This window comes from Heloderma suspectum, chromosome 2 (assembly GCF_057233095.1).
Source record: "Heloderma suspectum isolate Gila_16-S chromosome 2, 16-S_ref, whole genome shotgun sequence".
In the NCBI taxonomy this organism is placed as follows: Eukaryota; Metazoa; Chordata; class Lepidosauria; order Squamata; family Helodermatidae; genus Heloderma; species Heloderma suspectum.
This window is the reverse complement of record NC_139459.1, coordinates 226,465,087-226,490,215: the sequence shown is the minus strand read 5'-3', so window position 1 is coordinate 226,490,215 and position 25,129 is coordinate 226,465,087. Positions and strand designations below refer to the sequence as shown.

The 25,129-nt window shown below is 44.9% G+C and overlaps 1 protein-coding gene across 13 annotated transcripts in view; it reads right to left on the bottom strand.

Annotated features, from left to right (window-relative positions):
• TBCD (tubulin folding cofactor D) overlaps nt 1-25,129 on the bottom strand; it is a 219,903-nt gene that overhangs the window by 68,770 nt on the left and 126,004 nt on the right. For 7 of the 13 annotated variants that reach the window (XR_014788321.1, XM_084838329.1, XM_084838328.1 and 4 more), the window contains 4 exons: nt 11,443-11,528; nt 5,927-6,007; nt 3,641-3,714; nt 2,462-2,579 (listed from right to left, as the gene is read on the bottom strand). Coding sequence is in view for 12 of the 13 variants with exons in the window: in XM_084838329.1 (XP_084694455.1) it covers nt 2,462-2,579; nt 3,641-3,714; nt 5,927-6,007; nt 11,443-11,528 (359 nt within the window). In the remaining variant the exon portion in view is untranslated. Of the gene's footprint in view, nt 1-2,461; nt 2,580-3,640; nt 3,715-5,926; nt 6,008-9,945; nt 9,967-11,442; nt 11,529-25,129 lie in introns of all 13 variants that reach the window. The other 6 variants (XM_084838327.1, XM_084838326.1, XM_084838320.1 and 3 more) reach the window with 2 other exon arrangements.

Genomic DNA, 25,129 nt, shown 5'->3' with positions numbered 1-25,129 from the left:
TTGAACTTGTTCAGGTTCCTTAAATCCAGGATTGGGCATAGGCCTCCATCCTGTTTCGGTACTGTAAAATAGTGGGAGAATAAACTGTTTTCTGGTTGGTATGGGAGAACTCTTTGAATTGTTCCTTTCTGGAGCAGGGCTGTCATCTCCAGCAGTGAAATCTCTGACAGGGGCATAATTCCAACAGCACCCAACGGGGGAGGGATATGAAACTCTATTTGGTAGCCCCTGCTGATTATGCTTAACATCCAATTGTCTGTTATCACAATTAAGTAGGAGACCGAGAGCAGCCGAGGAATACATCCATCGCTCCAACAGAGCCAATCTTCTACCCCCCTTATCCACAGACGATACGTGGATCTTTTGTGATCGCCCCTGGGCGTCTCAACAATGATGGAATTTGGGTGTGGATGAGAATATAGGAATGCCACGTCCTTCTCCTGTACTCTGTACAGAGTCTCAAACCGCTTAGACGTAGGGGCCATCAAGGACAGGGCCTTCCATGGTTGCTGCACCATTTGGAGGAGGGTAGGGAGGAAGGGAACTGCCACCAGTTTCAATGATTCACTATGGCCTGTGTCAAAGACCGGGTCCTGAACATGCTGCTCCGGCTGTTGGACATCAGTACCCAGAGACTGGGCCATCCTGCTGACTTGTTCAGCAAAATGGAACATGTCCTCAGAGGGAGATGTTCCTTCTTGCACGTCAGCAACATCATCCAGAGAGGGAACAGAAGGTGGGACAGACAAATAAGGAGACGAATCGACTGGTAATCATCAGCTGAGTTGTGATACAAAGCTGGAGCAGGTATCAGAACAGATGGAGGGTTTGTCTGTACCACAGGAGAAGATGGTAGCTGTGTCAGCTTGACCGATGCCAGTTGGCTCTGAGATGATGAATGAGGAGGCACTGGTGGAGGTGGAAGGAAATCATCTTCCACTGGAGGGTGAGACAAAGTCGCTGATGGTCGAGGGTGGTACTGAGGGGAGGTTGCTCCAAGGTATCTGGTGCAATCATAGCAGTGTTCCTGCTCCTGAGAACAATGCCAGTCATCGAAAGTATAACATCTCGGTGGAGGATAAGACCATTTAGAACACCTATCCCAATCCCCATGAGGAGATCTGGATCTCCCCCATACTGACGGTCATTACGATGATCGACATAAGGAGATCTGAGTGACTCAGGAGAGTGGAAACAATGTTGTTGATCCTGAGAAGGAGAGGGCATTCTATGTTGAGGAACGTCATCTCACACAAGAGATGAAGACTGGTGGTCTCCAGATAGAGAGATTTCTTGATCCTGAGAAACTACTGGTAGAAGAGACTGCTCCAGAATCTCGCCTTCTGAAGCTATGGAGATTGGCTCAATCACAGGGGTGCTCGGTACTGAAGGAAGTGTTCGAATAGGTGAATCCAGCAATGGTGGTGGTGTTGGAACCTTAGGCTTTGAAGGTTTATCAACAACCCTCTTTTACCTTTGCTTCTTTAAGCTATCTGATCCCGACTTTGGAATCTTAGCCTTTTTAGAAATCTTCATTGCTACCGAGAGCACTAAGGAGTGCCCAGGAGTCAGAGGGTCTACTGGCTCAGTAGTGGGAGCAGAGGGATGTGGAGATGATGGTTTTGACAAAGATATAGCAGCCACTGTCTTCTTTTACACGAGAATCGGTTGGCTTTTTTGGATCTGTTGCCAACAAGGCCCTCATCCAAAGCTCTGCTTTGAGCCTGTCATATCTATTCTTTCTCGCCTGCTTGGTAAACAATTGGCAAAAAGAACAAGCCTTAGGTAAATGAGCCTCACCCAAACAAAAAAGAGAAAGGGAATGGAGGTCAGTAGAAGGCAACTTGCTCCCACATTTCACACATTTGTGAAATGGAGCCTTTGTGGCCACATGAAGACCACAGATGCGGCTGAAGACAAAATGACCAAGGAAGATCACAATTTTTTTTTTAAGGCAACGACCAAAAACCAAAAAGACTATAGAAAAAAACACCTCAGCACAAGTGCAAAGCACTAACAAAGTTCTCTAAGAACAGAGGAAACTCCCAAAGAGGCAACAGGCTAGGCGGTTGAAAGAGAACTGAGAAAACAGGCGGGAACCCACTGGGATATACGCAGTGGACAGTGGGGGAAGGTTCCCACCACACATTCCTCAGGTTTAGAAGTTTCCTGAATGAGGCTAAGCGCAGGCACATGTGTGACACATAGAAACCACAAAGAAGGACTAAGGTTTTTGTATTTCTAATTAAGTAAAACAGCAGTCAGACTACTGAACTCCTGTGTCTGACCATAACATACAACGTTGTAACAAAGCAAAACAAAAACCTTTGTGACATTGGTGAAAAATAAATATTTCCATGAAGTTTTAGTTCTCCATGTTTAAGAGATCATAATTATAATAGAAACAATTAAGCAGGTCAAACATAAAGATACAGAAAAATATTTAATTGTGTCCATTTACCTGTTATTTTCTTCTGCTAGTTTACTCAAGGCATGGGTGATCTCAGCACAGGCGAGAACTGCTCCATGGCGAGTATGAAGATCTGTGCCAACTGCCAGTGGCAGCAGTTTTGGTAAAACTGTAAGAGATTCAACAAATCAAATTATTACAGAAATACTTTTGCCTACAACAAATTTTCTCGAGGGGACACTTTTCCCCAGATAAATTGTTAAAAAAGAAGAGTAAAAGCATTTAATTTCCCTAAACAAAGGCCCCATTTTTTAAAAAAAAAGGAGGAATAGGTTTAACAGGTCACCAGGAATTGTCCCTTTCAATACTTCTAAGTATGGAGGCTGGATCCCCAATAAAAATGTAAAAATAATAATAGTTGGTGCTTACTATTTATATTTGATTGACTTGTCTTAATTTCATTATTTCAATAATGAAAATATAATCAATCATTATTTGATTGACTTGTCTTAAATTCATTTTACATATGTTTAGAAGTTTTACAGACATGCATAAATAACTAGCATCACCATTTTCCAGGTATAATTTCATAAAAGTGCTTGAAAATTTCTTCATAGCGCTAAGCAACAGAAAGTTTAGAGTGGTCTTCAACACCCACATAGTCTGTAGCAGTCCCCCTAATGTCACCTGGAGGATGCCATAGAAAGTGGGACAAGACATCTGTAGTGTATTAACATTATCTTTAAGACTATGGGTTTTATACATTTATAAATTATACATCGTAAATTGAGAATTATAATTGCTCTCTGAATAACAAACACTTAATTACCTTGTTTGTTAGAGATAGTCAGGTTGCTTCCATGCAGCAGTATCCTAAACTGCCCACTTGCTAATGGAACAGATCACTACCATAACAGGAACCAGTGGTTCTTGAAACTACCAGAAATGAGCAGGGATGCTCATTTTACAAAACAGGACAGGTCAGCAGAACTCTCAGAAGGGAGTTCTGCTGATCTATCCTGTTCTGGAAATGAGCATTTCCGCTCATTATTTCAAGAACTGCTAGTTCCTGTTGTACTAGATAGAGGTCTGTTCCGCTGGCACAACAGAACTAGCGGAGGCACATTGGCAGTATAGGATACTGCCCAAATTTAGCAACACAGGATTAAGGCCTGGTTTCTTATTGCACTGGTTCTAGGCACTTTAGAGCACAAGCTTGTGTCTACTTACCAACACGTGTCATATATTCAGGGGCCTGTGGTGTGAGATTATGCAGAGCTTTGGATGTAAACTGCCGAATAGCACTAGAACATAGGGGGAAAGAAGTGTGAATGTTTATTTTATGAATGTAAATTCCACCCTCCAATGTAAGAACATTTCCAGGTTGTTGTTTTCAAAAAACAGTAACTGAACCTGACTACTGTTGGGCTTCCTTGAAAATCAGGCAGTTGAGGTTATGAAGACAGACCTTTCTAACAGATCAGTGGAAAGAAAAAAGTCTTGAGTGAAGTAATCAGTGTTTGTATACTTCATAAAGCTAATCACCGATTAGCCAGGGAGCTTCTGGTGACTTTCATGACATGCCAGTTCAGAAAACAGAGGGAAGAGTCCTGAGAAGTTGAACGTGTGACTGGGATTCTTAGAAAGACTATGAAGGAAACTGATGCACACAATAACAATCTTGACCTTCCACTGTTCAATTTGTACATAACACTGGTCTCAGCTTTCCATAATGTGAAGTACTTTGCATACACAATAGACTTATCGGAAGACTTCATCATAATTTTGCTAAACTGTTAAAGTGTAGGATCTTTTTCCATGAAAATCATTACTAGATTCCAAATATTTACTGAGAGTTGTGAGGTGCATGGAATAAATACTAGAATTATGTTTATGTATGCTAATCCAAGTTAGCCCCCACTCCTCAAAATGCCTTAACAGGTCACAACTACTTTACTTTAAACACTACTAAATGCTGCATTTTATATTATAACAATTATGGGTGAATTCCAACATCATGCAAGCAGATTTCCACTCACACAACAGGAATTTCCCCTCCTCTCCACCTCGCTCCCATTCAATATGCTCAGGTGCCATGAGAGGCTAATTGGATACAACCCTATAGGAATGAGATCCAGAAGTCCACCCTATAGGAAATAGCAAGAAGCTTTTTCTTAATACACCTCAGACAGATTGATTAAAACAAAACAAAAGACATCAGTCTCCTGGAATGGTGCAGCTAGATTTTTTTTTTTAAACCCCCATTACTTGTGGGTGCATATAGTTGGTGGCTTCACATTAAAGGAACAGCTAATTAAATGTAATGTTTAGTGGTATGGCATTTAAATCTCACATTTTAGATTAAAATATTATTTACTTATCTTTATGCCACGGAAACAGAAAACCAACCTAAAACCTTAAACATTTCACAGTCATGGTTCCAAGCATGTGATTTTGCATTATGTATACAGGCAGTGCCGGTTTTTCTCTGGCCTAACACTTTCTAAAATGCATCACTAGCAGTCCAGACAGACTACAGGAACACAACATACTGATGTAACAGACAGTGAATAATTAACCATCTGGGAAAGCATCACCTCAAGCCTCATCCAGAACACTGCGAGGGACCCAGAGACAACAGCAGCCACAAAGGTTGTGTCATAAAAATTATGTATTGTGTATACATTTTAATCTTCATGCATGAAGTCAATGTAGTCAATATAGTATTATACAAAAATGTTTATCCACAAATACATACCATCTCTACTATAGTTAATTATAATAGTTTAATTTAAAAAAAAATATTTGCGGGGAAGAGAAAAATAAAAATTAAGCAGATCCAAAAGCAAAATTAGGATAGTGAGGAACTTGTTTTGCATACAGACATCTTTTCAGCCCAACCCTATGCATGTCTACTTAGTTGCAATTCCCCCTCCTCCTTTGGTAACTGAAAAAGGAGGAATCAGAAGTTTCTGCTTCGGAATGTAAGTTAACTGAAGTTGTCCAGGCTGTCCAAAATAGAGGAACTCAGATTTGTATAAATGATGGTTTGAGAGCGAGCCAAGATCTCAAATGACAGTTTCATTCTGGCTTGTTCTCACCGATCTCCTTACAGGTACAAAAAAGGAGAGGGAAGTGGTGAACATGAGCTCAAGACTCACAATTGCTTGTTCACATGACAGGAAACCATGGTTTCCCATCACATCTGAACTGAGTTCATAGGCTCATCTCATTTACTGAAACACAGCAATAAAGGCATAATAGGAGCCCAAAGTTTTAGAATCAAAAGAAGAAAACATTTAAATACTTGTACCAATTCAGGTGTAAATACTTTTATACATTTTTCACTAGGACACCTAATTTGAATGAGATCTCCAGATAGAACTATAAGTCAACTTTAAAAAATGAATTTAAAGTAAGAAATAAAAGCTGTCCTATTACTAAACTAATTTAGAGAATGGTTATATTCTATGATCAAAGTACTAGATTCCCAGAAATTAATATAATTAAACCTACCCATCCCAGTGGTTGATCTTCATGTTAACTAGATGATCAATCATTGACTGTGTATACTCAGGAAACCCAGCAATATATACACTGAGGAAAAGGAAAAGATGCATAAAAATCACAAACAGAAAGGAAAGTTACTCCAGAAGTTATTTAAAAGAGTTGAACTGGTCTTAAAAAAGAAACCAAGATACTTTCCCCCCATTTATTGTCACATTAATAGCCCCAAACTATCCAACATTTAACTACTGTGACACAAGCCTCTGCTGGAACACCATGCACCTGCACTATGTGGCAGGGCCATATCTTACCCTTAAGGCTCTCACAATAATTTTATTTTATTATTTATTTCAAAACTTTCCCAAGGCAGCATACAGTCACTAAAAATGTTTTAAAATAAAATAAATGTCTAAAACATTAAAACTAAACAATTCAAACCACCAATCCAAACAGCACACTTTTAAAAACTATTTAACCCAAGAGCAGTAGCAATTACAATTTAAAAGTCTTTAAGGCCCTCCTAGATTAAAACAGGGACACAGTTCCACAAATACAGGCCCACCACTGAAAAGTCCTGCTAACCTGCCTAATCTTGCTGGCAGACCTGTGAGCAGGGCCTCTGTAGCAGATCTTAGTGCCCAGGCAGGTTCATAGATGTGTAGGCGGTCCTTCAAATAAGCTGATCCTAAACTGTTAAGTGCTTTTAAAGGTAAGTAGCAGCATGCTAAATTGGGCTCAGAAGCAAAGAGGCAACCAGTGCAGCTGATACAGAACTGGTATAATGTGGTCCAACTCTCACTAGCACATGTGCAGCTACACTTTATATTAGCTGAAGCTTCTGAACCATCTTTAAAGGCAGCCGTACATTCAACAGTCTAGTCCGGATGCAACTAGAGCAGGAGTAACTGATGCGAGGTCTTCCATTTCCTGATAGGTTGATATGTCAGCTGCAATCCTAAATTGACAGAAGGCAATCCTAGCCACTGCCACCACCTGTGTTTCCACAGATGGTGTTGAGTCCGGGAGAATACCTGCCTCCCTCCCCCAATCTCCAAGCTGCAAATGTTGTCTTTCAGGGGAATGCAATGCCAGCCAGAACCGATTGTACACCTCCATCCAGATCAGCTGACTTCCCTGCCCACATCTTGTCTGAATTAAGTTTCAGCTTGTTCACCCTCATGCTTCCCAAAACTGCTTCCAAATATCTGTTCAAGAGTTCTACAACCTCCTTGGTAGATGAAAACAAGAGGTAGAATAGCGTATCAACTGTTTACTGATGACACTTAGATGACTTTCCCCAGCAGCTTCATGTAGATGTTAAACAGAATGAAAGTTAAGGTGGAATATTGTGGCACTGCAAAAGCCAAAGGCCATGAGGTGGAGCAAAAGTCCCCAAGAACCACCAACTGAGTTCATCCCGCCAGAAAGGATAGGAGCTACCAAAGTACTATGCCTCCCAGACCCACTCCATCTAATCAACACAGAAGAATACCATGATCAATGGTGTTAAAGGCCACTGTGGGGTCCAGGAGATCCAACAGAGTCACACTCCCCCCACCCCATATCCGTTTCCTGGCATAAATAATCACAGTGCAAACAAGTTAGTTTTCATCCTATAGCCAGGGCAGAAACAAAATTGGAATGGTGTCATAACCACAGCCCTTGGCCCTTTCAATGCACAGCAGAGGATTCTGATAAAAATGAGATCCTGAGTTTCCTCAGGGAAAGGATGGTCAGTACCTTATTCAGGGCCTTCCTGGACAGAGGATGAGTCCCTAACAGAACCCCCATCTGCACAGAACCACAGAAGTCTAAGACTGCAGGAACCTTAAATTTAACTTATTTGACTTAAATAATCAAATATTTACATCTAATCACACTACAGATCTTGTCAGCCTACATAAGGCTTCAGTTGACTTTCGTTCTCCATTGAGACAACATCCTCCTATAGTAGTTCTAGTAGGAGAGCTTCAGCCGGTAGGGCTCACTTTGAGCTATACAAGGTAGGGATGGGTGGATTCCCTACCTTCCGGTCTATGGGGAATCCGCCCGCGGAGGGGAGGTGATCCATTCCTCCCCCCGGAATCCTCTTTGGCTGGCTCCACTCCATGGCAATTCCGCAGAGCTGCTGGCCAGCCCCAAAGTTCCAGCAATACGGCCGCCGTGCCATATTGCTGGCTGAAGGGGACTTGACTTGACTGACTGCGGACGCAAATAGCATCCAGGATGCCATTTGCGGCCGTAAAGGCCTTAGTTTAAGGTAAATGCAGCTGTAAATGGCTGCATTTAGCTTAAACTAAGACCTTTACGGTCTCAAATGGCATCCTGGATGCCATTTGCGTCCGTGCTTTTCATTCACGCAATAGGCTATGCAAATATTTGCGTAGTCTATCACATGAAAAAACAGGGCCATAAATGGCGTCCAGGATGCCATTTGCGGCTGTAAAGATCTTAGTTTAAGCTAAATGCAGCCATTTACAGATGCATTTACCTTAAACTAAGGCCTTTACAGCCACAAATGGCGTCCTGGACGCCATTTGTGTCTGCAGTTAGTCCCGTTCCGTCAGCAATACGGCATGGCAGCCGTATCGCTGGCAATCCAGAGCCAGAGGATCTGGCCGAAGAGGATTCCGCAGGGAGGCGGAGGTAAGTGTTCTGTTCCGCCACGGACTCCGGGGGGCCGGATTCTTTAGAATCCAGCCTCATTGGAGTCCATGGCGGAATTCTCCGCCATCCCTAATACAAGGTCATGTTCTGCCTTCTGCCTTGTTCTGACTCCATCAGACACAATTGGTTTCCACTGCAAGCCTCAGGTATCCACTATATGGGACAAATGGATCCAAATAATGGGTGTCATCCAGAACTAGGAGCTGTAAGCAACCCTGCCCCATACCTCTTTCCAACATGTAAAAACCTCTTTGTGCTTCACAGTTACCTTGGTAACCAATTATCTTGGTTACATTACAGGAATAAGTTGGTTCCCAATCCTGGAGCAGGGGTGTCAACTCATACAAAGATGCTCGGAACACAGTGCCCATTCCTATGCTCCGCAGCTACTGAGAGACACAGCACAGGCGAGGAGATCCTTAGATCACATAGGACCTTAGATAATAGGAAGTGATCTAAGAAAGATCACCCAGATGATAACGTAAGACATACAGGGGATATGGGTACAGTAATTTTTTATTACTAGTTTGATCTACTAGGTAAAAATTGAAAAATGAATTCTAGAGAACTTCACGTGTCATAACAATGGGGTAATAATTTACATCACATTTGAGAAGTCTTTAAAAAGCCACCAGTGAAGCTTAGCTATAAATATGCACCATGGCTTTAAAAAGCAGAAGTTACAGAATTTTCACTGTGGAAATTCAATGGATATAACATTAACTTAAAATTAAAGTAAAAGTCATCTTCATCGTTTGCTCCTTCAATGATAAAATTGTTAAACAGAACTATTTAGTGTATATACATCCATGAAGCCATGCTTGACAAAACTTTTCATTTATGTTTACCATCTCATCCTAAATATGCTTTGCTTTAATCCATCATACTGTTATGAAAGCCAGTGTTGTTGAATGGGACATTATTTCAGGGTGCAATCCTAAGCATGTTTGGACAGAAAGAAGTCCTATAACTCCCAGCATCCCCCAGCCAGCATATAGGAGTTGTAGGACTTTTCTCTGTCTAAACATGCATAGGATTGTGCCTTCAATGGATTTAAACTGTGTAAAAAATATGGCAACCAATGCAATTACATTTATGTAGAGGAAGTGTTGTCATCATGTCATGGCTGAAAAAATGATTTTCCATCAGCAAGGAAGATTAGTAACCCTGAAGCTATTTCTTAAGTGTAGTCTCTGTGACTTTGCTGGGACATAGCAAAATAAGAGAGTTCTTTATATGTTTTTGCTATTGGGTTTTTAATGAAGTTCCAATACTTTGTAAAAGATGGCTGTTTATTATCCATATTCATGAAGGAGGGGGAAGGGGAGAACAAAATCATCAGAATGAAAGGAAATACAAACCTTTCCTCCTCCCTCTGCAACCTGCAAAATGAAAACTGCAAGTTGAAAATACTAACAAATACCTCCCACACCAGTTTTTTAAAAACTAAATGTTCAAATATAGCAAGGTAAGTATCTGTTGATAGTATAAACTGAATCATTCCACTGGTTAAGCAGCACAATGTGAAGAAAAACTAAAAATCATGAGATTTTAAGGCTGCAAGATATTTGAAGATTGTCCAGTCCAACATCCTGCACTTCCTATAACCTGCATCCCTGCAAGATAAGCCTATTTCATCCAGATTGGCCAGAGATATCACGGCAGAGCTGCCTCTGGAACAAGAATTTGTGCAGTTAAACACATGCACTGAAGCAAGATGAGTGATGCTATAGAAGGCCAAACCCTCTAAAATCACCAGTCACTATGAAGCATGGAAAAAGTCCTTTATAATCAAAGCTCTGATTATCAGCATTTCCAAGGAAAGGATCATTTGTACTTCAGTACCGATCAAACCTAGCCAATACTCCAACAATGTCTACCTCTTCTGGTATCTCAAAGGAAAAAGAAAAATGGGAAAGTGCCTTCTTCAGCCACCCTGTTCCCTTCTTTCTTTTTAGCTATAGAAAAGGGAGTTGGGAAACTGGCTGTGTGTAGGAGGGAAGGTGTGTACACAGGACAGCAGAGAATGAAGAGAGTGTGTTACAGAAGAGTGTGGGCTGAACAGCTTAAGGATTAAAGAGACAACCAAAAGTAAGATAATTTAGGAAAGGAGTAAAAAAAACAAAGGGAAGTATGTTTACATCATACATACCTAAAACTGTTACCATTTGGTTCACCATTACTTGACATGTAGTACATTGATTCATATTGTTCCAGGAGTTTTAAAAATATTCGTCAAGCTGCTGCACAGGACGCATTTGGTTTTAGAACAGATTACACAGATTGAGTTGGTAGAATTCTGGACTACATCACTTCAGATTGCAAGTGGGGGTGATATTTTTGGATATTTCCCCATACTTAAAACAAATCTCCATACGTGTAGTAAATTAGTACATCCAGAAGAGGGCTATGTCAAATGTCTTTTTGTCTGTGATGTTATGGTCTACTATATGTAGCAAAAAAAAAAATTTCAATTGACGGAACAGTCAAAAGTATGGACTCCCCCAACACTAGCAGCGGTAGTATCCAGAATTCTAACACTTCATTCTGCAGTACAGGTGGATCTGCTGTTATATTCAGTCTCTGTACTGAATCAAGATCCTGATTGTGATGGGCTATGAACTGAACGAAACACTTCTAGTTAAAAATCCTTTCTAAAAATGAGAAGACATCAGCATTTCACAGTTCACTCTGTCTTCCCACAAAAAACACTGCAGAAGCGTACTATTTACTCCAATTATCCATACAGCCACAGGTAGAACTATGAAGGCTTTTTTAAAAATACAAATTCAAATGATCCACATTTATTAAAATTCAGGTAAAATGGATTCTTTACTTAAAATTTAGGAGACTCTTACCTTATATTGAGGAAACAATTAGCTCTGTTACCGACAGCAAAATAATCAGCTGCAGTCAAAATATCAATTCCATGTGGGAAAGTACCCTATTAAAATTAGGAGAGAAAATTAAATGCTAATCGTACATAATTGCATATAAATGAGTTGAAAAGTTGTTACCACCGCTAGAGCAGAATTTTAAAACTCCTCTGAAAAAGAAAGTATTAAATGAATTGCTGAATTCTTGGATAAAAGATATCCTGCTTAATAAACTTAGATCTGGATAGACACCAGTCTCTGAAATCGGAGGATGCCGACTAACTTATGTAGGCCGGCTGAAGCATGGAGGGGATCCTCTCCTCTGTGGTCTGGCCGCCCTGCATTTTTGACTAGATGGCCAATTTTGGCTGTCTAGCCATAGCTTCAGGGAGCGGGAGGGAAGGAGGCCGCATGGTGCATAGGAACCTACATAAAGCAGCTTCCACAGTTTCCTCCCGTTCCCAGCCCCAGGACCACTCCCTTTTCCTCATGTCTGTACTCCGGGTTCGAGCATGGAGACACTGCTGACATGGAGACAACCACGCCAGCTATGACGGGGTGGGGAGTGTGGTTTCTGGGAACCGCATTCACAGCCCTGGCTCTGACCTCAGTTCCCAGAAACCGGAAAAACCTATGGCCCTCTAGACAGTGTCTAGTGGCCATAGGATTGCTCCCTTAGTAACAAAATAAAACAGATGGTTTTAACATATGTACATACATGCATATATATGCTGGTTCCCAAGGGATCTGTCACAAATTAGTGTCAGAAAAAAGAAGCAGAATCTAAAGTGGGGAAGATACAGGTTAATGGATGTGATGATGCAGATAGGATCTGGCTCAGTTTTCAGCAGTTCTCACTGAGATCTAGGAGAAAGGTTGAAATCCAAAGAGCCATACACAGAACACACTAGGCTTTTCGCTTCCCACTGCAGCCCTTTGCTAGCACCATGTTAAAATGCCATTGCTGATGGTTGGGGGACCCTCTAGTATCTGGAACAGTGTGAGTGGTTACAGCTAGAAAGGTAAATTAGCACACCCTCCATATGTAAAGTGCTTTAGGCACACATATTGCTGTGGAAATAGTAAAGAATGGACTAATGAACGAACACATAAGAAACTGATACAGACTGGAAATCGATTGGCTGCACACCATTTACTTTGGTCTCAATTTAAAGAACCTCTTCAACTTGAGAGCCTGCAATCAGTCTATTTCTGGTCTTTGTCAGTTTCACATGTGTTTGTTCATATGTCAGTTCCTTTCCATTTCCACATCAGTATGCGATTAAAAACATATATGAAAATTGGCTTTTTTAACTGTATTTTTCCAGAAAATATGCATTTTGAACACATTTCCTCCTTAAATGCACAATCATATACATTTTGATATATTTCTGAAGCACAGAATGATATTGCAAAACTTGGTGAGAAGTGTGAGAAGTACGTTCCAGTCCACATAGGTGCAATCCTATGCATGAAAGTTCTACTTTTTCTGTCTAAATATGCATAGGATTGCACCTTTAGACAACCTGAATCTCTGTGAGGATTTCTAGGAGAAGTCTTGCTTGAAATAAACTCAACCTGACTGACCTCTGGAACTGCCAGGTTTGGGTGCCTGTCTCTGCATCCCCTTCCTCCAGTGATCCTTGCCCAGGAAAGCATTGCCATGACAAAGAAAATCCAGATCTCCCTGCCTCCCTTTTGCATTTACCCTGACACTAAGGACCTCCCCGTGCTTTTGGATAGAATGTAAGAAAGGAAAAGTATCACTCTTTCTTTCTCCCTCTTGTCATCTTTCCAACGTCCATTGCTGCAATCCCCCTCTTTTCTCCCCAAAACTGAAGCATCACTATGCAGCCTCCTTTGGCTTGCCACTGTCTCACTACCAATTCACACTGTACCCCACCCCCTCTTCTAGGACAGCTTTCAATAATTTACCCATAGATTGGCTTTTGTTTTACTTTCTCCAAAAACATCCCTTTTCTGGAAAAGCACTGATCTTGTCTTTCTTGCTTCCTCCCAACTACTTTACAGGGGCACTCCACAACCTAGACTTAACATTCCTAAGTTAAGCACGCTGTGTCCTATGTATTTCGGTAAACATGCAGCTCTGCTAGACTGACAGCAGCCTGTCCTCTGGCAGAACAAAGCCAGAGTCACAGGAGGGAGGGGTTCCCCTAGCACTACAGCTAAATCCCCCCAGTCATTCATGTTCCAGAAGGTCTTATTCCTGGAGCATGGAAAAGCAGGGTTGCTTCAAGTGGGTGGGGGTGGGGGCTATATTTAAAAGTAAATAGTTTCAGCAATACCATCAGCCTCTTTCTCACTACAGTCATCCAGATAATTACTCTTCTTGGGATTATTCATTAGTTTTCAACTTTCAATGTCATAACACACCTTTCATAGTTTGGAAATTCACAGTGTCACTCATAATTGTTGATATATAGGTCAGATAGCTAGCATTCTGATCAGCTGACCCTGTTTTGCCAGTATCATATTATGGAATAATAAGCCTTTCCTGCAAGAGGAGAAAACATGCCACCTCAAGCCACAGTGAAATAGAAATGGAAACTAATCACAAAAATGCCAGGAGAGCCAGGGCCTACAGGAGAAGCCAGCATCACCACCACTGGGGAAGAGGCGTGCTTGCCGCCGCTGGGCCTGCTGCTGCCGCCGCTGGGCCTGCTGCTGCCGCCGCTGGGCCTGCTGCTGCCGCCGCTGGGCCTGCTGCTGCCGCCGCTGGGCCTGCTGCTGCCGCCGCTGCCACCACCACCAGGCCTTCCTTGTGGACTTCTGCCTGGCAGACCGCCAGTCCCTGCAGGACCAGGCCCCCAGGTACCGAGCCAGCTGTGCTGCTCCACCTGCCCCTCCCTGGAGGGGCTACATAAGCTGGCTGGCTGAGGTGGCCTGGGAGAGCCAGGGCCTGCAGGAGAAGCCACCATCACCACCACCGGGGAAGAGGCGTGCTTGCCGCCGCTGGGCCTGCCGCCGCCGCCGCTGGGCCTGCCGCCGCCGCCGCTGGGCCTGCCGCCGCCGCCGCTGGGCCTGCCGCCGCCGCCGCTGGGCCTGCCGCCGCCGCCGCTGCCACCACCACCAGGCCTTCCTTGTGGACTTTTGCCTGGCAGACCGCCAGTCCCTGCAGGACCAGGCCCCCAGGTACCGAGCCAGCTGTGCTGCTCCACCTGCCCCTCCTTGGAGGGGCTACATAAGCTGGCTGGCTGAGGTGGCCTGGGAGAGCCAGGGCCTGCAGGAGAAGCCACCATCACCACCCCCGGGGAAGAGGCGTGCTTGCAGCCGCTGGGCCTGCTGCCGCCGTCGCCGCTACCACCGCCACCAGGCCTTCCCTGTGGACTCCTGCCTGGCATTTTTAAGGGAATTTTAATTGTTTTGTTTGTTTGTTTTATTCTGTTGGGGGGGATTTTGTTGTGTTTTTAGGGGTGGGTAGCCTGCCTGATAGGCGGGAGCGAGGGGGCATGTGTCCACCTGATGGAGGCAGTGGGGGGAGTGTTGGGGGCCAGAACATACCGAGGCTGGGCGGCAGGCGCTGGCGGAGCGCTAGGGGCAGGCCATGCCAGCTAAGGGGAACAAGGGAGAGATGTGTAGTATCTGTCCCCTGCTCCGGGCCTGTCCAGAGCCAAAGGATGGCTGGGGGAGGCGTGACCCCATCTTCTGGCCTTCGTTTGCTGCTCTGCAATGCCAGGTCTGTTACCCAGAAAACCTCCCTCATCCATGACATGATCCTGGATGAGGGTGCAGACCTGGCATGTATTACGGAGACCTGGCTGGCCAAGGCTGCTGCTCCAACCCTTGCAGCCATGTGTCCAGCTGGATTTTCGTATGCACAGCAGCCGAGGGCTGGGGATCGGGGAGGGGGAGTGGCTGTTATCTACCGAGAGTCCTTGGTCTTCACCAGACCCCCTCTCCGGGAGACCAAGGTTGCTGAGTGCATGTACTGGAGGTTGGGCCCGAAGGGCAGTCTGGGGATTCTGCTCGTGTACCGTCCACCCCGCTGCACGACTGACTCCCTGGCCGAGGTGCTTGAGGTGGTCTCTGATGTGCGTGTACAGTCCCCTAACTTACTGGTGTTGGGGGACTTCAACGTACATCCGGAGGCCATTCTCACAGGAGCACCTCGGGACTTCATGGAGACCATGGCCTCCTGGGAGCTGCACCATATTCTAACTGGGCCCACCCATGTAGCCGGTCATGCACTAGACCTTGTGTTTGTTTCTGGAGAAGCGGGGAGTGATCTGGAAGTCGGGGGTATATCCACCACCCCCTTGTCATGGTCAGATCACTATCTGGTGATGTTGGACTTCTCGGTTCCACAACCCCTCCGCAGGGGTGGAGGACCCATTAAAATGGTCCGCCCCAGGCGTCTTATGGATCCAAATGGATTCCTGAACGCGCTTGGGGATTCTCTGGGGCATGCCAACGGCCACTCGGTCGAGACCCTGGTGGGTGGCTGGAATGCCGCAATCACTGGGGCATTAGATCGGGTGGCTCCGAAACGCCCTCTCCCCCTGAACAGGGCTCGGACTGCACCATGGTTCAATCCGCGGTTACGAGCTCTGAAACAGGAGGTGAGACGGCTAGAGCGCCGGTGGCGGAAGTCTCGCTCCAAAGACGATCAGACACGGGCTAGAGCTATATCTTCAGCCTATCACGTGGCGGTGAAGGCAGCAAAAAAGGAATACTATGCTGCCTCCATCGTGTCTGCAGAGTGCTGCCCCAGGAGGCTGTTCCAAGTGGTCCGGAGCCTGGTCGGTCCTGTGGCTCCGGAACCACTGGAGCATTCTAAGGCCTCCTGTGAGGCTTTGGCAAGGCACTTTGCAGATAAAATTGATCAGATTAGGTGTGTTACTCTGCACACTGTGGATACAGTTAGTGAGCAAGAGGCGGCCTGTGGCAAACCAGTTTTGTGGGATCGGTTCCAGCTTCTTCCTCCTGATGAAGTGGACAAGGTGCTTTCATCTGTAAGGCCGACCACCTGCTTACTTGATCCTTGCCCATCTTGGCTCATTATGAGCTGCAGAGAGAGACTGGGTGAGGGGATCAAGGCGGTGGTGAACGCCTCCCTTGAGGAGGGAGTGATGCCATCAGCCCTCAAGGAGGCAGTGATAAGACCGCTCTTAAAGAAGCCCTCCTTGGATCCCCAAGTTCTGAACAACTTTCGCCCAGTCTCAAATCTGCCATTTTTGGGCAAGGTGATTGAGCGGGTGGTGGCGGTGCAGTTGAAAGCACACTTGGAAGAAACTGATTATCTAGACCCATTTCAGTCGGGCTTCAGGCCTGGGCATGGGACAGAAACGGCCTTGGTCGCCTTGGTGGATGATATGAGGAAGGCTCTGGATAGGGGTGAATGCTCCTTCCTTGTTCTCCTCGACCTCTCAGCGGCTTTTGATACCGTTGACCACGGTATCCTCCTGGACCGCCTGGAGGGGTTGGGCATTGGAAACACTGTATTGCGGTGGTTCCAGTCCTTCCTCTCTGGCAGGTACCAGAGGGTAGCACTGGGAGAGGAGGTTTCGGACCCGTGGCCACTTACTTGTGGGGTGCCACAGGGTTCCATCCTCTCCCCGATGCTATTTAACATCTATGTGAAGCCACTGGGGGCTATCATCAGGAGGTTTGGGGTGCAGTGTCATCAATATGCGGATGACACTCAGCTCTACCTCTCATTCAAATCTTCACCAAGGTTGGCCGTAGAATCCCTGTCCAAATGTCTGGAGACGGTGAGTGGCTGGATGGGGAGGAATAAGCTGAAGCTCAACCCTGACAAGACCGAGGTACTTTTGGTGGGAGACAAGAGGAGGCTGGGGGATGTTGACCTGGTGTTGAATGGGGTACGGCTACCCTTGAAAGACCAGGTCCGCAGCCTGGGGGTCATTTTGGACTCCCAGCTGTCCATGGAGGCTCAGGTGTCAGCTGTGAGCTGGACAGCGCTGTATCAACTCCATCTGATACGGCGGCTGCGCCCCTACCTTCCCGACCATCTGCTCCCATCGGTAGTACATGCCCTGGTCTCCTCTCGTTTAGACTACTGTAATGCACTCTACGTGGGGTTACCCTTGAAGACGGTTCGGAAACTGCAGCTGGTACAGAACGCGGCGGCTCGCCTGATTAAAGGCAGCCGCCGGCGAGATCACATCACTCCAGTGCTGAAGGAGTTGCACTGGTTACCAGTTGTTTTCCGGGCCAAATTCAAGGTGTTGGTTTTGACCTTTAAAACCCTATATGGTTCCGGCCCAGCCTATCTTAAGGAGCGCCTCCAGCAACACCAGACAGGCCGCTTAACAAGATCAGCCTCGGATGGCCTTCTCTCTGTCCCATCAGCCAGGACAGCTAGACTGGTGGGGACGAGGGAGAGGGCCTTTTCTGTGGTGGCCCCCACTCTGTGGAACTCCCTCCCTAGGGAACTCCGTCATGCCCCCTCTTTAATGAGCTTCCGTCGTGCATTAAAAACATGGTTGTTCAGGCAGGCATTTGGGGTGGGTTAGGGTATTTTTTTTAAAAAAAAATTTATGGTAAAATTTTATTGTTTTAAATTGTTTATGGTGGGTTGTACATCGCCCAGAGTGGCTGGGTGACCAGTCAGATGGGCGATTAATAAATGTAATAAATAAAATAAAATAAATAAAAATAAAAATAAAAAAACTACAAAATCTCAACAATTGCTGTCCTATGAATCAACAGATTTAAATTTCATAATCACTTTTGTAAACATTTTGCTTACCCCCACATTCAGCTATAAAACTGTAAAATGGTTTGAAATGATTATACCTTTAATCATATAATTAAAATACTTACAGTAGAGATTTCACAAGTTGGGGTTCCACAGGGACATAAAATATTTATTTATCACATTTTTATACCGCCCTATAGCCAAAGCTCTCTGTCCACGGTAGAGCGTTGCTCAGAACACAAGAAATTTGAATATAGGAGATCTGCACAGGGGAGGTTTTACTGCTTTCCCTGAACACTGAGAAATGTCTTGCTAAAGAAAGGATTCAGTTCTATTTGGTATAAGATCCTAGAATTCAATGAAAGGTTTATAGTCTGAACAAAACTGTCAAAATAGCCAAAACTATAAATGACAGAGGTTTTGGCTACATTTCTGGTTCTAACAACTTCTCTAAAGCACTGCACAATAAAGTAGGGCTGAGCCAAAATGGGGGAGGGGGCTTTTCATGAAACAGTTTGCCCTCTGCAAAAGGAGTCCTCAACTTCAGTAATGTATCAGGTGGGAAGAACAAGGCAAAAATGTTGGTCTCCTTGGAAGTGGCTGCAACAAGTACTTTAAATGAGGTCATCCACAGCACTGCTGTGACAAGGGGGAGGAAGATTATGCTGTGCATAGCACTGCTGATTGCCTCATTTAAAGTAGTTGTTGCAGCCACTTTAAATAGGCAATCCACAGCAGTACGCACAATGGAAGCCCTCCCACTCTCTTGGCAAGTACGCTTTGCCAAGAGAGGGGGAAAGGCTGCAATTTCATAGCAAAATATGATTTTAAGAGATGTGCTGGCCTTTGTGAGAAAATCTCAAGCCTCCTGAAATGTCACCTTTCACTGAGAAGAAAACAACCCTGAAAAAAAATCAGTTCAGCTATACATGCAACTATAAGCAAGAAGTATAAAGTATATTTTTGCTTGCCTAGCTCAGCAATAATATTATTTCTTCCAGGAAAATAAATGTTTAATCTCCCTTCCAATCAGGAAAAACTTGTCACATCACATTATAAAACAGAGTAGTAAAAAAAAGGATCAGTCACACCTGTTGTTATTAACAGCTATTTTCTTAGGCTGCAAGGAATAGCTTAATACTCCTCCCAAAGCAAGAAAGGTGGTTTACCAGTATAAGCCCTTTATACTGTCAATTTTTTTGTTCCACAAGCAAAGCCTTCTTTTGCACTATTACAATAAGTCCAACACAGAGATCTCTTGGACTGATTTTATGGTATGTGAAATCTGCTGCTCCTTAAACTCAAGGCCTTCAGCAAATGTTTCAGCTGGTAAATTCCAACAACCTTCACCTTCCAGTCATCTCGCTCACTCACTCACTCACTCACTCACTCACTCGCTCACTTATTTATTTAGAATAATTTATATCCCACCTTTCCACTTACCAAAGTTTGCTCGAGGTGGCTAACAACATTCAAAGAACAATAAACACTACCACCAATAATTAAAGTTTAAACTTCATAAACAATTAGGGTGCAATCCTATGCAGGTTTAGGCAGAAAGAAGTCCCCAAACTCCCAAGATTCCCCAGCCAGTATGACTGGCTGGAGCATGCTGGGAGTTGTAGGACTTTTTCTGTCTAAAGATGTATAGGACTGCACACTTAATTAAGCAATCAAAACAATTAAAAACCAAAACACAGAAACAGTATTGCAGATAATTTAAACATAAAAATTGGCTTAAAATACCATGTTTAATAACAAGTCCACCTGAACAAAATTGTCTTCACCTGGCAAGAGGTAAAAAGAGAAGGAGAGAAATGAACCTGCCACAGAAGAGAAGGAACTGTCCACAACTGAGTGCGGCTGCAGGGAAGGCCCTCTCGTGCACCCCAACTAACCTAGCATTTATCCATGCCAGGGTGCAGAAAGGCTTCTCTATAAAAACTCAGGGTGTGATCCAGATGATGTGGGAGGCAGTCCTTTAGGTACTAGGGACCCAAGCCATTTAGAACTTAATAGGCAATAACCAAAACTTTGAACTGTGCCCTTAAAAATGTATTGGTAAGCAGTGCAGATGTTCTAAAATGGGTATAATATGGTTACCCATCTGAATTACTGTATGCACCCTAGCTGCTTCTTTCTGAACCAAATGAAGCTTCTGAAGACACTTCAAAGGCAGCCCCACCTAAAGCACACTAAAGTGGTCCAATCTTGATATAGCCAAGGCACATGTCACTGTAGCTAGGTCCAACATCCCCACAATTGGGTGCAACTGGTTTACCAGCCTAATTTGAGCAAAGGCAAAATGTTCCTCCCCTTTGCAGCAGCAAGTAATTCAAATAAAAGGCTATGGCTTGGATCCTAACTGATGCTTTGCAAATGGAAGAGCTCCTTCCATCCACTGAAGGGACTCTGATCCTTCTGCTGGAGAAGGCAATGGGGAGGGGATTTTCACTGATTCCCCCTTCCCTCTGCGGTCCCCTGTGCTACCTCCTACACTGTTCCAGAGGGTGCATCAACCCCCTAGAGAAGAATTTTGGGGGTGCAAGGGGCTGCTGGAGGAAGGGGAAATCAGAAAAAAAATGCCTTTCAGGGGAGGGAGTGTCCTGTGAGCAGAAATCTGCTAAGGGAATACTCCTCTTTTTTTGAAGCAGACTGAAGTACCAAGGGGAGGCCAGCCATTTTACCAGGACACGTCTCTCTTTCCCTTCCTCTTCCCAGGCTGACACATAGGAAGTTTCACTGTCACCACCATAATACAATGTAAAATAACTGTATAACCAAGTACAGACAATAGTTACTTTAAACATGTCCACAAGAATGGGAGTTGCTAGGCACTTAAAGGATTTGGGGCTCAGGCCCACAGGATGTTAATCTGCATAAAATTTGCATTTGCTAATCTAAAATATAGATAAATATAAATATATCTAAATATGCAAAATTGGAAATAATTACTAGGATTTATTTACATTTCACAGAATTCAAAGCCAATGAATTCACCTGAAATAAAAAGACAGGTTGCTACTTGTAACTGTCATTCTTTGAGTGGTTATCTGTATATTTATACATATGGGCTCTGCACCTGCGTGGAGCCTTGATTCAGGAAATTTCGATAGCTGAGGAATTTGAGTGGGAATCCTTCCCCCACTGTCCCAGCACACGTGTCCCTAGAGGGTTCCCACTTATTCTCTCAGTTCCTTGAGAACAACATTGTAGCCTTGGAACCGAGAGGAAATACCTTCAGTATCCAACATCAAACTTGAGTATGACACCAAGAGGGGACAGTGGGTGGGTTGTGTGAATGACCGCTCAAAGAACTACAGTTACAAGTAGCAACCTGTCTTTCTTCTTCATGGTCTCTGTGCATCACACATATGGGCGACTGGCTAACTTACAAGGTGGTAGGTCGGTGTCCTATCGCAAAACAGAGGAAAGGACGGCATGACCAAAAGTACAGTCACCTCTAGCCCAAACATCCAGTCTATAGTGACGAACAACAGTAGATGATGTTGACCAGGTTGCTGCGTGGCACAGTTCAAGGACGGCAGCCTCCCTACTGAATGCAACCAATGTCACTACCACAAGTAGATTGAGCTCGGACTGGGGCAGACAGTTCGAGTCCAGCCAGCTCATATGATAGCCTGATAGCCTTGATGATTCAGGAGGCAAAGCGCTGAGTTGAGAGAGGCTGACCCTTGCATTTGCCACCATAGCAGACAAAGAGGCAAGACGAGAGTCGGAGCTGTTCAGTCCTCGAATTGTAAAAGACCAAAGTACAGCGAACATCGAGTGTGTGCAAGGTCGACTCCAGAGGTGTAGAAGGAGAGGTGAAAAAAGCAGGCAGGATAATGTCCTTAGGCAGAAAATAGGGTCAGGTGTGTGAACCACCTTATCTCTGTGAAAGTGAGGTAAAGGTAGTCTACTCTGAGTGCACAGAGTTAACTGGCATAGCATGCAGATGGAACAGCCACCAAAAATGCCACCTTCCAAGAAAGAAGGCATAAATCCGTAGTCACCAGTGGCTTGATGAGGTTGGATCAGAGCGCCTTTAGCACTACAGAGAGGCTCCAGCTCAGTGCCATAGAGCAAACGGGTGGTGCCAGATTCCTGATCCCTTCCAAAAATCGTTTTGCGGTTGGATGCAAGAACACAGAGAACCCCCAACAGGTGGGTGAAATGCTGAGACAGCAGGTAAACTCTTAGAGATGACAGTTTGAGTCCTTTCTCAAAGAGGGAGAAGAGGAACTGGGGGATTTGCTGCAAGGAGCATTGGAGTAGGTGAAAACATTGAGCATGGGCGAAGGAAGAAAAAGCAGTCCACTTCCTGGAGTAGGAGCACTGCGTAGAGGGGTTACGAACGGAATCAAGGATCCTCTATACTGCTGCTGGAACCAAGTCATTACCTGTCGGCTGATCTTCCATGCCATCATGCGGAGAGTCACCAAGTCCGGGTGTTGGATTTGGCCATTCTCCCTGGTGAGAAGGGACAGATGCAATAGGAGATGGTGGTATTGACCCTACGCCATCCTGAGTGGTGGGACAAACTAAGGTTGGTGAGGACACCACGGAGTTATGAGTATGCACTCGGTATCGTCTATCCCAATCTTTGCCAGGACTTTGGTAATTAGTGGGAACAGAGGGAAGAGGTAGTATAGCGCTCCCATCCAATTGAGAAAAAAAGCATCTCCCTGTGAACCAGTTCCGCAGCCTGCTCGGCTGCAAAAAACCTGGCAAACAACACTGTCCTGTTTTGCGAAAAGGTCCACACCCAGCATGCCCCAGTGTTGAAAAAGTGTCCTTATGACCGATCTGTTCATCTTCCATTCATGGGAGATCAGCTTGGTCTGACTAAGGTGGTCAGCAAACACATTGTCTGTCCCAGCAACATGGATCACGACCATTCTGATCAGATGAGGCACACACCACCAAAAAATCTCAAGCATCAGGGTGAGGAGTGGAAGTGATCTTGTATCACCTTGCTTGTTCAGATACATGACCACTGTTGTATTGTCCAATGCAACCTGGACCAGTCTGCCTGCCAAGTCCAGCTCAAACACCCGAAGAGCCTTGGAATCGGACTCGTAGCCCTCTGTGCCCAACAGTGGCAATCTTTCCGTAGGTAGTGGGAGAGCGGCCTGCTCAGCAGCTTGTTCCCATGGATGCTGTGGTGTCTGTGCAGGTGGTGGTAGCATGGCCGAAGCTGGAAGTGACACCTGCTGCCTCAAAGGTGGACGAGGGGGAGGTATTTGAAGAGCCAGCAGACTGCGCAATTCCCTGGAAATTGGTAGAGGAGCAACAAATGTCTCCTGTGGTTCAGGAGGTCTTGAAACAGTAGCCAGTGGCTGTGTGTGATACTGGGTGGGTGCCCAATCTGATGGTCCTTTACCATGATAATGGCAATGCTAGCCATAAGGGTCATCTCTACGATCTTCCCAGGTTTGGGATCTCCTTATGGTAGATCCCAGTCGTAGTATCTGCCCCACTCCCAAACCAGGGAGCTGAACCACTCTTGCAGTCGCTCATAGAATCTAGAGGGCTGATCCTGCCTGATGGAAGCGACTGAGACGAAGGAATCAAGTGAAACTGGATGTCTATCTCGGAACCTGACTCCCCTCAGGGAACGACATGGATGAGGAAGCAGAGCAGGTGGTACAGGTAGGGAGATGTCCTGGATCGCACTCTCTGAAATCAACGTTACTGGAATTGGGCCCAATTTCAATGCTGAGATGGCTACTGGGATAGTTGAAAGCAGCATTGATGGAGCAGTGGGAATCGCCTTCTGTACTGTGGACAACGGTTGATCCCAAGGCCTCATGGGGGCATCAGCAGCAACTGCCGGTGTCAGCACCTAGACTGATCCTGAGATGGGGAGTGTGGTCTGGCTCAATCCCAAGGGGAGTCTGCTAATCTCTTAAAGGCTTTCTTCTTCTTCTTCACTTCTGAAGAAGATGCTACCACCTGTTTCAGCATCTAGGCCTTTTTAGTCTACTTTTTTGGCCAACAACAGTGTCCATGTTCTCGATGGAGTAAGGGGCTTTCTCGTGCTCAATGACTTTTGAGTGGGAACATGGAGAAGACACTTGTGCAGGCTCCTGTGAGGCAGGAATATCCCCAGACAGGGGGTTAAGTGATTGAGCCATTGGAGTTGGCTCTGCAACCGCTTCCAGCGCTTTCTCCAAAGCGCAGCTTTAGCCAATCTGTGCAATTTCACTGGGCTTGTTTTGAGAATGCCTGGCAACAAGAACAAGCCTCAATGACATGGCCTTCTCCAAGGCAAAAAGGGTACAGCCAGTTTTCATCAGACAGTGGTAACTTCCTCCTGCAATAGACACACTTTCTAAACGGTGCCCTGAGGGCCATATGCCCTTAAGGGTAATTGCAGGACCACCAAAAAAACAAACACCGAACAGTAAAATAAAATAATGCAGAAGATATTGACAGAAGTACTGAGAGAGAGAGAGAGAGAGAGAGAGAGAGAGAGAGAGAGAGAGAATAAAACCTCAGCTTTTTAGTACTTTTAGTGCTCTCAGATGAACTGAATGCAAGAGAAGTTCCCAGACAAGGCTACCACAATGGCGGTTGAAGGAGAATTGAGGGAATAAGTGGGAACCTGCTAGGGACATGCGCATTGTGATGGTGGGGAAAAGTTTCCCACCAGAACTCCTCAGCTATAGAAGTTTCCCAAATCAAGGCTCCACACAGGTGCAGAGCCTTAATGTGTGATGGGGTTCAAATTAAATTCCATTAATTTGAACCCCACCTCCGATTATCCCAAATTAGTCATTCTTCAATTAAAAATAATTTGCTATGGTGTGAAAAAAATGCTGGTAGGTTTTTCATGAGCCCTTTTCTCTGTCTCTCTTACACCCCCCCCCTAAAAATGGCAACTTTTGCACAAAAATGGAGTTTCAAAAATTTGCCTTAGGAGCCTGGGTAAATAGATCTGGGGATATGGAAAAGAAACCCAGGGCCAAGGCTCCATAGGCC